Genomic DNA, 13867 nt, shown 5'->3' with positions numbered 1-13867 from the left:
AGTAACACCAATCCAGTTCCTTAGGATCAAACAATGGGGCTCCTGAGGCTAGGATTGGTTTACAGACCAATGTTGTGATATTTCACCATTCCTTCGATTTGACTGTAAGCTTTAGTGCCAGTGATGGATTATCATTTTATTTTGGAGGGTTTTATATATTCATTGAGAGAGGACAGTGAAGAAGGGACAGGAAAGTTAGGCGATTTTATGAGTCAGAAGGGCATGGGTCGGATTCGAGCCCATGCCGTCTGGTATACATGTGTGCCAGGTTCCGCGGAACTAACCACTTGATCACATAGGCTACATACACACAGATGATAATATTAACCGCATGACAACTCCCTCCAGCGAGTTCAAAGCGGGGACGTGTGTGCGCTTCGCCGGCAGTGGCAACGAAGAGAACCGCAACAACGCCTACCCCCAAAAGGCCGGCTTTGCCCAGCCCTCGGGCCTGGCCCCCGCTCCGGAGGAGCCCTGGGGGTGTCTGTACGTGGCCGACAGTGAGAGCAGCACTGTGCGCTCCCTGGCTCTGAAGGACGGCGCTGTCAAACTGCTGGTGGGGGGCGAGAGAGACCCCCTGGTGAGTCAGTCCTGTGATGGAACGGTTGGGGGGGGGGGGGGGGCTCAAGGTAAAAGATACCCCTAACCTCACATTACCATAACCCCAATCTTAGTATTTCTGAGCGTCAAGGATTGGAACACAGGGTTGTATGTTTTGCCTTTTTCCTCATAAATCCAAAATTAAAACCAAACCAAAGTTTCTGGGCACAATCTAGTTGCAACCCCAAAGGAATCCGCTGGTCATTTTTATCTCAATTTATCATCAATATATTAGTATCAATGTCAACTGGGGACTCTCCATGGTTCAAGTGTTGCAGTTCCAGTTCCCCACACTTAGTAGAATGACACCACCTCTAGACACTGATCCAGGGTCAGAGAAGTTTCGACCCCCTTTCACCTAAAGATGAAGATTTATACTTTTAAGCTCATCCTTGATGTTAGGCTGTTCTCTCCTGAGCCCGACAAACACTATACAGTAGGGGTGCATCCCAAATGGCACCTATGGGCCTTGTTCTCTCTAAATAGGGCGAGGGAGCTGGTGAAGGGAGAACTTGATTCCGGGCTATCGCTCAGCGCTCTGTGAGGCATTGCTTACCTCCCTCTAATCACACCCAGTTTATGTTCCTCTCAGCACTTTGTCTTCCTCCCCACAGATCTGGTTCTTTATAAAGGAAGGAGAAACCATATTGTGCCGTGGGGGGTTACAACAAACAAGCAACGAGGGAGTTTTTTTATGATTTAATTGGAGCAGTGGCTGAATTATTACAGCATTTGTCGTGACAAGATTTGAAAAGCATTACTAGCGCCATGTAACATTTGTTGCAAGTTTAGATGACAGTCGTGGCAAGTTTCCAAACCTTTTGAAATGATTAATATCTTTATAATGGGCATGTTATCCAATCATTTTGATTTATTGAGCATGCTCACAATGAGATTATATGGCTATGTGGTAATGTGAAATGAATGTAGGAGAATATAACACATTACATCTTGTACAAGATAATACAAAGCAAAAACCATGCAAGAGAAAGGCCATAATGTATTATTCCAGACAAGGCGCAATTTATATTTTGGCCACTTGTGTATGTGCAACATTTTAGACTGATCCAATGAACCTTTGCATTTCTGTTCAAAATGTTGTACTAAGACTGGCCAAATGTGACATTGGTTAATTAATAACTTTTCATAAATTCATAAATTCATAACTGTGCACTCCTCAAACAATAGCATGGTATTATTTCACTGTAATAGCTACTGTAAATTGGACAGTGCCGTTAGATGAACAAGAATTTAAGCTTTCTGCCAATATCAGATATGTCTATGTCCTGGGAAATGTTGTTAGTTACATCCTCATGCTAATGTGATTAGCCTACGTTAGCTCAACCGACCCATGGGGGACCCACCGATCCTGTAGAGTTAAAACTTCTTATGGCTTAGGGGCAGTATTTCGACGTCTGGATGAGAAGCATGTCCAAAGTAAACTGCCTGTTACTCAGGCCCAGAAGCTAGGATATGCATATAATTGGTAGATTTTGATAGAAAACACTCTAACGTTTCCAAAACTGTTAAAATAATGTCTGACTATAAGTCTGACTACCCAGATTGCAGTTCCTATGGCTTCCACTAGATGTCAACCGTCTTTAGACATTGTTTTAGGCTTGTTTTTTGAAGAATGAGACCTTTCCGTCAGTGGACTGTAGAATCATGCAGTGCTGGTTTGTGCGTGTGACCGATTACGTGCCCTTCGTTGTTTTTCCTTTCTATTGAATACGCTATTGTCCAGTTGAAATATTATCGATTATTTAGACAATTGACAACCTGAGGATTAATTATAAACATCGTTTGACATGTTTCAACGAACTTTACCGGTACTATTAGGATGTATTCGTCTGCATGTTTTCACCTCCTTTGAGCCAGTGGATTACTGAACAAAACACGCCAACAAAACCAAGAGTTTTTGGGATATAAAGAGTGACTTTATTGAACAAAATGAACATTGTGTAGCTGGGACTCTTGTGACTGCAACCATATAAAGATCTTCAAAGGTAAGTGATACATTTTATAGCTATTTCTGACTTTTGTAATTCCTTTACTTGGTTGTAAAATGTTTGTATGTTTTTGTATGCGGGGCGCTGTCCTCAGATAATCGCATGGTATGCTTTCGCCGTAAAGCCTTTTTGAAATCTGACAGAGCGGCTGGATTAACCTGACAAAGATGTTGGTTCCCAATTGGGGAACCAGCCCCCCCACCGTCAGCTGGAACGGTGGCGCACGGAATGCAAAAATATTCTTAGAAATATTTAACCTCCACACATTAACAAGTCCAATAGCTCAAATGAAAGATAAACAACTTGTTTATCTAGCCAGCAAGTCAGATTTCTAAAATGTTTTACGGCGAAAACATAGCACATATTTATGTCAAACCACCACCGAAGACACACCGAAGACACAGCTAATTTCCATAGCCAAATTGAACAAAATATGCAATCACCAAACGCAGGATTAAAAGAAAAATAATTTCACTAACCTTTTGAAATCTTCATGAGATAACAGTAATATAACATGTTACACAGTACATTTATGTTTTTTTCAATAATATGCTATAAATATCCGTAAATCTCTGTTTACAATGACGCCATGTTAAAAAAATGCTACTCAAATGTCCGGAGAAATGACGATGGCTTCGGCACACGCCGTCAGCTAACATGGAATACACAACATAAACTTTGACTAAATATGCATGTTCTACATATATATAGAAAGATACACTTCTTCTAAATGCAATCGCTGTGTTACATTTATTTTTAACTTTACAGATTTCGTTCACTAGGCTATAATGTGAGTTGGCGCTCAGGAATTAGCATTTTGGCTCCTCTATCTCGGAGTCCACAGAAACCCAAATTTAACACATAAATGTTCCCTTACCTTTGCTGTTCTTCCATCAGAAGACCTGGAAGGGTTTATATTTACCAAAAACAGCTTTAGTTTTGAAGTCTGTGTCTTTCGGTTATCAAACACGACATATTTCGGTTGAAATGCAGCCAAAAAGTAAAGTTGGTGCGCACCAAAACGTCGAAATTACATATTATATGTCGACTAAACTTGTCAAACTATGTTCAGAACACAGCGTCAGCATGTTATATAGCTTCACAGCAATTCTCAGGACGAGGAGAAACACACGCATCGTTTTTAATCAATCTTGGAAGAAAGACACCACCGGAGCAGAACGCGCATGAGAGTAACCTGTTTTCTCGTGTGACCGAAAGGATTCGGCCCGCCAATACTCTCGTGAGCGCGCGATTCACACAATGAGAAGCCCCATTGAAAGCGGACACCGCGCTGAAGGCATAGGAACTGTTCCCAGGACTGTAGGTGCTTGGGAAGGGTGGGGGCGATGACATCAAAGTTGGGCCAACTTTTATGATGACGAGAGAGTTTGGGAGAATGAGTGCCCTGAGAGTTCTGCTTTACTTACAGACATAATTTAAACGGTTTTCGAAGCTTTAGAGTGTTTTCTATTCAATAATAATTTTTAATTGCATATATTAGCAATTTTTGACAGATTTTTTTTCTGTTTACTATGGGCACGCAATCACCCCAAAGGGGGCAGCAATCAGCCCTATCCTTAACAGGATTTATTAACAAGAAGTTCCTCTTTAAACCAATGTATAACACTTGTATTTTTTATGAATGTTTATTATGACTTTCTGTATTTTGAATTTGGCGCTCTGCAATTTCACTGGATGTTGTCGAGGAGGGACGCTAGCAGCACATCTGCGCCAGAAAAGTTAAACTACTTTCTTCAAAGTAGCCACCCTTTGCAATGATGACAGCTTTGCACGCTCTTGGCATTTTCTCAACCATCTTCATGAGGTAGTCACTGGGAATGCATTTCAATTAACTGGTGTGCCTTGTTAATTTGTGGAATTTATTTTCTTAATGGGTTTGAGCCATTCAGTTGTGTTGTGATAAGGTAGGGGTGGTGTACAGAAGATTTAGTAAAAGACCACGTCCATATTATGGCAAGAACAGCTCAAATAAGCAAAGAGAAATGACGGTCCATCATTACTTTAACACATCAAGGTCAGTCAATCCTGAACATTTTAAGAACTTTGAAAGGTTCTTCAAGTGCAGTCGTAAAAAACATTAAGCACTATGATGAAACTGGCTCTCATAAGGGCCGCCACAGGAAAGGAAGACCCAGAGTTACCTCTGCTGAAGAGGATGACTTCATTAGCGTTACCCGCCTTAGAAATTGCAGCCCAAATAAATGCTTCACAAAATTCAAGTAACAGACATCTCAACATCAACTGTTCAGAGGAGACTGCGTGAATCAGGCCTTAATGGTCGAATTGCTGCAAAGAAACCACTACTGAAGGACACCAATAAGAAGAGAGACTTGCTTGGGCCAAGAAACACTAGCAATGGACATTAGACCGGTGGAAATCTGTCGTTTGGTCTGAGTCCAAGTTTGATATTTTTGGTTCCATTCGCTGTGTCTTTGTAAGACAGAGTAGGTGAACGGATGATCTCCATGAAGCATGGAGGAGGAGGTGTATTTGTAAGCAGTAGAATCCGATTTAAAAAGCAGGTAAAAAATACACCTTATGGAACAGCGGGGACTGTGAAGTAACAAACGTAGACGCAGACACATGCATACACACATGATAACATACGTGCTATACACACACGTACACATGGATTTTGTGTTGTAGATATGTGGAGTATGGGCCTGAGGGCACACACTTAGTGAATTCTGTAATGAATGTATTGTAATGTTTTTAAAACTGTATAGCTGCCTTAATTCTGCCGGACCCAAGGAAGAGTACCTGCTGCCTTGGCAACAGCTGATGGGGACATAATAAATAAAAATACAATGACCCAAATCACATTTCCAGGCTGTGTAAGGGCTGTTTGACCAAGGAGAGTGATGCATCAGATAACCTGGCCACCGCAATCCCCCAACCTCAACCAAATTGAGATAGGTTGGGATGAGTTGGACCACAGAGTGAAGAAAAAGCAGCCAACAAGTGCTCAGCATATGTGGGAATTCCTTCAAGACTGTTGGAAACGCCTTCCAGGTGAAGCTGGTTGAGAGAATACCAAGAGTGTGCAAAGCTGTCATCAAGGCAAAGTTTATTATTATTATATTTTTTTTTTGGTTACTACATGATTCCATATGTGTTATTTCATAGTTGTGATGTCTTCACTATTATTCTACAATGTAGAAAATAGTAAAAAATTAATAAAAACCCTTGAATGAGTAGGTACAGACAAACTTTTGACTGTTACTGTAAGTATTCACACCCCTGAGTCAGTACTCTGTAGAAGCACCTTTGGCAGCGATGACAGCAGTGAGTCTTTATGGTTAATAAAGCAAGATGGGGCTCCCGAGTGGCGCAGCAGTCTAAGGCACTGCATCTCAGTGCTAGAGGCGTCACTACAGACCCTGTATCACAACCATCCGTGATTGGGAGTCCCATAGGGCGGCACACAATTGGCCCGTCGTCTGGGTTACGGTTTGGCCGGGGTAGGCCATCATTGTAAAGAAGAACTTGATCTTAACTGACTTGCCTAGTTAAATAAAGGTTAAATTAATATTTAAATATAAAGATGGTGCTGACAGATAGGGCAGCTATGCTTCTAGCTCCTAAGTAACTTTGCAGTATTTGCAGTTTTTGTGTGTGTTTTTTCTTGCATTATTACTCCAGGGAATTGTTTGTTATTACATACTGCCGGAAAGACATTTTGGATATCAGAGCGGTGGTAACTCACCAGCATTACGACCGGGATTACAAACTGATTCCAGAGGCTGATCCAAAATACCACAGGGGAGAAGAGGTATTCGGAGTGGACTTCTTGTCCGACTAACGAGGCGCGCACACCATCCACTGCTTCCAAGTATATTTCTCGCTAATGTTCAGTCTCTGGATAAAAATGTAGACAAGCTCAGGGTGAGAATCTCCTTCCAGGGATTGTAAGATACTCTATTTCATGAAACCATGGCTCTCTGGGGATATACTGTCTTTGTCCATACAGCCAGCTTGGGTTCTCAGTATATCGCACAGACAAGAATAAAGAACTCTCCGTGAAGAAGAAAGGCAGGGGTGTATGTTTCACGATTAACCAGTGATGGTGTGATTGTGATAACATACAGAAACTCAGGTCCTTTTGTTCATCCGACCTAGAATACGTCACAATCAAATGCCGACCGTATTACCTCCCAAGCGATTTCTCTTCGGTTATATATACAGCCGTGTATACTTCACTGGACTTTATGCAAAGTGAAGACCACATATCCTGAGGCAACATTTATTGTAGCTGGGGATTTTATGGCAGAATACAAACAGTGTAGCTATTCCTTTCGTAAGGCAATCAAACAGGCAAAAAGTCGGTATAGAGTCAAAGTAGAGTCACAATTCTACGACCCAGACACAAGACGTATGTGGCAGGGTCTACAGACAATCACAGACTACAAAAGGAAAACCAGCCATGTCGCGGACACTGAGGTCTTGCTTCCGGACAAGCTAAACACCTTCTTTGCCCGCTTTGAGGATAACACAGTGCCACCAACACGGCCCCTTGTGGGCTCTCCTTCTCCGTGGCCGACTTGAGTAAGACATTTAAGCGTGTTAACCCCCGCAAGGCTTCCGGCCCAGATGGCATCCCTAGCTGCGTTCTCAGAGCATGCGCAGACCAGCTGGCTGGAGTGTTTTACGGACCTATTCAATCTCTCCCTATCCCAGTCTGCTGGCCCCCCTACTTCAAGATGTCTACCATTGTTCCTGTACCCAAGAAGCAAAGGTAGCTGAACTAAATAACCATCGCCTCATAGCACTCACTTCTGTCATCATGAAGTGCTTTGAGAGGCTAGTTAAGGATCATACGTCTACCTTACCTGAGACCCTAGACCCACTTAGGGGCTTACCGCCCCAATAGATCCACAGACGATGCAATCGCACTGCACACTGACCTATCTCATCTGTACAAGAGAGCTACCCTGTGTAAGAATCCTGTTCATTGACTATAGCTCAGCATTCAACACCATAGTACCCTCCAAGCTCATCTTTAAGCTCGGGGCACTGGGACTGAACCCCACCGTGTGCAACTGGGTCCTGGACTTTCTGACGGGTTGCCCCCAGGTGGTGAAGGTAGAAACAACACCTCCACTTTGTTGATCCTCAACACAGGGGCCCCACAATTGTGAGTGCTCAGCCCCCTCCTGTACTCCCTGTTCACCCAGGACTGCGTGGCCACGCAATCCTCCAACTCAATCATCAAGTTTGCAGAAGACACAACAGTAGTAGGTCTGATTACCAACAATGATGAGACCGCCTACAGAGAGGTGAGGACCCTGGAAGTGTGGCGCCAAGAAAATAACCTCTCACTCAATGTCGACAAAACAAAGGAGCTGATGGTGTACTTCAGGAAACGACAGAGGGAGCACCCCCCTATCCACTTCAACGGGACCGCAGTGGAGCAGGTGGAAAGCTTCAAGTTCCTTGGCATACACATCACTGACGATCTGAAATGGCCCACCCACACACTGTGTGGTGAAGAAGTATATGTATTGATGGTGTAATACCATCCAAAGTGTAATAACTTCACCATGCTCAAAGGGATATTCAGCCTATCTACCAATAGGTGCCATTCTTTGAGGCATTCGGAAAGTATTCAGACCTCTTCGCTTTTTCCTTTTAGGTGCCTTTTGGCAAACTCCAAGCGGCTGTCGTGCCTTTTACTGAGGAGTGGGTTCTGTCTGGCCACTCTACCAACAAGGCCTGATTGGTGGAGTGCTGCAGAGATGGTTGTCCTTCTGTACGGTTCGCCACATAGGAATTCTGGCGCTCTGTCAGAGTGACCAATGGGTTCTTGGTCACCTCCCTGACCAAGGCCCTTCTACCCCGATTGGTCAGTTTGGCCAGGTGTTCAGCTCCAGGAAGTCTTGGTGGTTCCAAATTTCTTACATTTAAGAATGATGGAGGCCACTGTTCTTGGGGACCTTCAATGCTGCAGAAATGTTTCGGTACCCTTCCCCAGATCTGTGCCTCGACATACCACAGGTAAATCCAATCAACCTGTATAAATATTTCAAGCATGATCACTGGAAACAGGATGCACATGAACTCAATTTTGAGTCTTATCGCAAATGGTCGGAATACTTATGTAAATAAGCTATTTCTGTTTATTAAAACCACAGCAAAAATGTGTGCTTTTGTGGGTACTCGAGGACTAGAGTTGAGAACCACTGGGCTATAGTGTAGTCTTGGAAATACCAGACCTAGGGCAACAGTACTAAGTCTGGGGAACACATGGATTTCTCTTGGCCCCTTTGAAAGGGGAGAAAAACAATTCCGGTGAGGGTGCTCTTCAGGCAGACAACAGTCCCAACAAATCACGAGTTTGGGAATTGTGCTCTTTAAAAAACATCTCGGAAACATGACAGATGTACACAATGCGGATGTACAGTTGAAGTCGGAAGTTTACATACACCTTAGCCAACTACATTTAAACTAAATTTTTCTCAATTCCTGACGTTTAATCCTAGTAAAAATTCCCTGTCTTAGTTCAGTTAGAATCACCACTTTATTTTAAGAATGTGAAACGTCAGAATAATTGTAGAGTGATTTATTTCAGCTTTTTATTTCTTGCATCACATTCCCAGTGGGTCAGAAATGTACATGCTACCAAATACTAATTTGTGTGTATTGCCTTTTAAATTGTTTAACTTGGGTCAAACGTTTCGGGTAGCCTTCCACAAGCTTCCCACAATCAGTTGGGTGAATTTTGGCCCATTCCTCCTGACAGCTGGTGTAACTGAATCAGGTTTGTAGGCCTCATTGCTCGCACACGCTTTTTCATTTCTGACCACAAATTTTCAATGGGATTGAGGTCAGGACTTTGTGATGGCCACTCCAATACCTTGACTTTGTTGTCCTTAAGCCATTTTGCCACAACTTTGGAAGTATGCTTATGGTCATTGTCCATTTGGCAGACCTATTTGCGACCAAGCTTTAACTTCCTGACTGATGTTGCTTCAATATATCCACAAGACGTCTCATCATTTCCCTCCCTCATGATGCCATCTATTTTGTGAAGTACACCAGTCCCTCCTGCAGCAAAGCACCCCTGTGCTTCACGGTTGGGATGGTGTTCTTTGGCTTGCAAGCATCACCCTTTTTCCTCCAAACATAACGATGGTCATTATGGCCAAACAGTTCTATTTTTGTTTCATCAGGCCAGAGGACATTTCTCCAAAAAGTACGATCTTTGTCCCCATGTACAGTTGCAAACAGTTGTCTGGCTTTTTTTTATGGCGGTTTTGGAGCAGTGGCTTCTTCCTTGCTGTGTGCCCTTTCAGGTTATGTTGATATAAGACTAATTTTACTGTGGATATAGATACTTTTGTACCTGTTTCCTCCAGCATCTCCACAAGGTCCTTTTGCTGCTGTTCTGGGATTGATTTGCACTTTTCGCACCAAAGTACGTTCATCTCTAGGACACAGAACGCGTCTCCTTCCTAAGTGGTATGCCAGCTGCGTGGTCCCATGGTGTTTATACTTGCGTACTTTTGTTTGTACAGATGAATGTGGTACCTTCAGGCGTTTTGGAAAATTCCCCCAAGGATGAACCAGACTTATGGAGGTCTACAATTTGTTTTCTGAGGTCTTGGCTGATTTCTATTGATTTTCCCATGATGTCAAGCAAAGAGGCACTGAGTTTGAAGGTAGGCCTTAAAATACATCCACAGGTTCACCTCCAATTGACTCCAATGATGTCAATTAGCCTATCAGAAGCTTCTAAAGCCATGACATAATTTTCTGGAATTTTCCAAGCTGTTTTAAGGCACAGTCAACTTAGTGTATGTACATTATGTTCAACTTAGTAAACTTCTGACCCACTGGAATTGTGATAATCACTTATAATTGTGATAATTATAAGTGGAATAATCTGTCCGTAAACAATTGTTGGAAAAATTACTTGTGTCATGCACAAAGAAATGTCCTAACCGACTTGCCAAAACTATAGTTTGGTAGAATACATTTATGGAGAGGTTGAAAAACTAGTTTTAATGACTCCAACCCAAGTGTATGTAAACTTCTGACTTCAACTGTAGATAGCTAGGCTAATTTATAGTTACAACCAGTAAGTGGTTGAAAGCTTGTAACGTTAGCTGTCGCAGGCAAAAAAAACGACTCACGTTTTGTAATACACCCATTGAAAATATCCTCTGCAAGCTCCATTTAGCTAACTACCAATTTTGTGTCCGGTGAGGATGTTTAGGCCAGGGCACAAATGAGTGGATTTCCTTTGTGTCCATTTCTGCTTAGCCCAACGGACGCTTAGTACTTGTGCTAGGGATATGATACATGTAAACATTTTCTTAAAATTTGAAATGTTTAAAAAAAATTACATCTAAATTAAATTAATTAACAGATGGTCATCCGTATGACCTCTAGGGGGCAATGCATTTCAATCTACCTCAGTCCTGGCTACCTACCAGAAGGCACTCACCTTACTGCTGTTCCCCACCCACTAAGCAACGATGGTATTAATGCTGTTCTCTGTTGTCTCTCCTCCAAGTTCTCATTTGTCAGTACATGGGACGTCATGTCCCACTTCTCATCAATGTGATGGCTCGTTGCAGTGTTGTTCATAGACGTCCAACAATCTTTTGTTGAAGCCACGTATGGCTCGCGCTTTGTACATGCAGAACGATCATTGTACAATTTCTCCATGGCCGTCACGGTTTTTCGACATGGCATCTTGTATTCTGGTTCTAGATATGCCATTAGGGTATTGAAGCCGACATCCTCTACCATTGACAATGGCTGCACATTAACTGCAATCATTTTTCTCTCTGTCCCTTATCGCACTGCTGCCAGCAACGGGTTGGGTCTCTCTTTAACAAGAGCAAGGTATTGTGTTTCATTTGAAAACAGCATAACATTTTGTAGAATATTTCAGAAAAGACTGCCTGAAATTTCAACCTGTTTTGGTGGGATGGACTTTTGGCATTCCATGGTGACATCACCATGTGGTAAATTAGTTAATAGACCAATAAGAACGAGTTCCACCTCTCTGCCAATAACAGTTCATTTTCGGTTTTCGCCTCCCCAAACAATCCTAGTCAATTTCTTGCTAGTGAAATTGCCCTTAGCTAAGAAGCCATTTTTTTATTTCTTTTTGACAATTTTAATTGTAAACAATCACAGTCAGGTACCTAATTGTTGCCCAGAAAGGATTTGATATTGAGATAAAAACATCTGCATTGGACCTTTTTAAGAAACACTCATTTTCATTAGCAAACCGTTGCAAAATGTTTTACCTGATGTTAATAATGAATACACACCTACACTAACCTCCCTCAAGCAGAGCATTGTTTTCATTCATTTTATACATATAATCTGTCTTTAGAAACTTCAGATGATTTGTCGAGGAAAGGCTTAATGTAGTACAATTTCTGAAATACAATCAATGCACTGCTTCATCATCAAGTCAATCTTTATACTCTGGCCAATCAGAAGGCTTCATTTAACAAATAGTTGACTCAGTTCAGATTCCTAATACTCTGAAAAATGGCATGGCTGCTGACTCGAAATTGGCCCTAGAACAGGGGTGCCAAACTAATTCTGCCCCAGGGGCAACCTCTTCAATGAGGTTGCTAATTTTCAGTGTCAACATTCCCTCTCTCCATAGTTTGGAAAACTTTCATTTGAGTCATTTATTAAGTGAGCTGGACAGTCAAGCTGTATGGATGTAGGTCTATTATTCTTCCTACACAGTTTCAAAACAAAATATCCCAAACAATCTGTTGCCCGGATTGGAATCCCTCCAACTGGGCCACATGTTTGACAACCCTGCCCTAGATGGATGGATGACTAGTGGCATTGAAATGAGTTGAAACATGTAACGTCACTCATGTTTTTCATGTGGTGTTTTTTGGGGACAGAACCTGTTTGCGTTTGGGGACGTGGACGGGAAAGGAGTGGACGCAAAGCTCCAGCACCCTCTCGGTGTGGCCTGGGCTCCTGACCAAGGCCTCCTCTATGTGGCGGATTCCTACAACCACAAGGTCCGTTTTTCAGACGTGGTAATGTTCACATGTCCTAAAATACAGTGTAGTTTCACATCAGTGACAAAGTCATCAAGAGGAAGAGCTTGTGGGGTGTCATTGGATGTTTTCTCTGAAACAGCCAATAGACAATACATATGTAAAGCCTTCATATTCTCTGCTGTGAGATTGGAGATTGCTTCTTGAAAAGACAGTAGGCCTTCAGGGCAGAGTGCATGTATGTTTGGTCTGGTTGTATAGAGTACTCACAAATCGAATCCCTCTTAACCTTGCTGTGTTTGTTTGTTTCAGATCAAAGTGGTGGACCCAAAAACCAGGCAGTGTCTGGTTGTGGCTGGGACAGGGGAAGCAGGTGACGTGTTAGGGCCAGGGTTGACTGAGTCCAGCTTCAATGAGCCTGGTGGCCTGTGTGTCGGGGAGGGGGGCAGGGTGCTGTATGTAGCTGACACCAACAACCACCACCTCAAAGTCTTGGACCTGGACACCAAGACTGTGTCACTGGTGAGGGGTGTGTGTGACAGAAAGAGCATGATTGTGCGTGTGTGTGTGAATAAACATGTATCTATCTGTTCGGAAGCTTTCATATTAAAAATGTACAGTTTGCCAAAAACATTTTGGTTTGAAATTACTGGACCTCTGCTCAAAACCTTTTTTTTAAGAGGGAACAAGTGGAAAGCCATAGATGTTATGGGGCTTGCTTTTCCTTTGACTCTTTTTTTAATACAGCTTCTCTTTTAGAAACACCAAGAAAAGTGTTTCTCTTCTCTCCCCCTCTTGTAGTTCCCCATTTCATTGGAGGACGCGGTAGACTCTGCACCAACTAAGTCCTCTGGACCTTGTAAAGTCCCCAAGCTCCCCAAATCTGCTTCTAGGGTGAAGATGCCACCACTGGCAGTGTCACCAGGACAGACTGTCAACTTGGAGCTGGTGCTATCGCTACCAGAGGGCACCAAGCTCACTGAAGACGCACCCAGCTTTTGGACCCTGTCAGCAGAAGGTAATGAAAATTACACCAGTGTAATGTTCAGTAGGGCACAATGTTGTTCACGTGACTGTGAAGCTGTTCCCATTCATGCCTCAAGCTGGAAAAAGTTACTAAAACATTCCCTTTCAATTTAATGTTCTGTAATGGGCTCCAGTGAGTGTTCCAGTTAAATTGCTGTGGTTTGAAGGGCATTATAGTTTCCACTCCCCCATTCAAGGTCAAAGCAACCCTGGATATGAAATGAA

At 42.7% G+C, this 13867-nt stretch overlaps 1 protein-coding gene across 1 annotated transcript in view; it reads left to right on the top strand.

Annotated features, from left to right (window-relative positions):
• The window catches only part of nhlrc2 (NHL repeat containing 2), a 45127-nt gene that overhangs the window by 27865 nt on the left and 3395 nt on the right, over window positions 1–13867 (top strand). The window contains exons 8-11 of the mRNA XM_020460405.2: window positions 349–580; window positions 12515–12637; window positions 12929–13138; window positions 13418–13634. Coding sequence (XP_020315994.1) covers window positions 349–580; window positions 12515–12637; window positions 12929–13138; window positions 13418–13634 — 782 coding nt within the window. The remainder of the gene's footprint in view (window positions 1–348; window positions 581–12514; window positions 12638–12928; window positions 13139–13417; window positions 13635–13867) is intronic.

This window comes from Oncorhynchus kisutch, linkage group LG25 (genome assembly GCF_002021735.2).
Source record: "Oncorhynchus kisutch isolate 150728-3 linkage group LG25, Okis_V2, whole genome shotgun sequence".
Classification (NCBI taxonomy): domain Eukaryota; kingdom Metazoa; phylum Chordata; class Actinopteri; order Salmoniformes; family Salmonidae; genus Oncorhynchus; species Oncorhynchus kisutch.
This window is presented reverse-complemented; position numbering and strand designations above follow the sequence as displayed.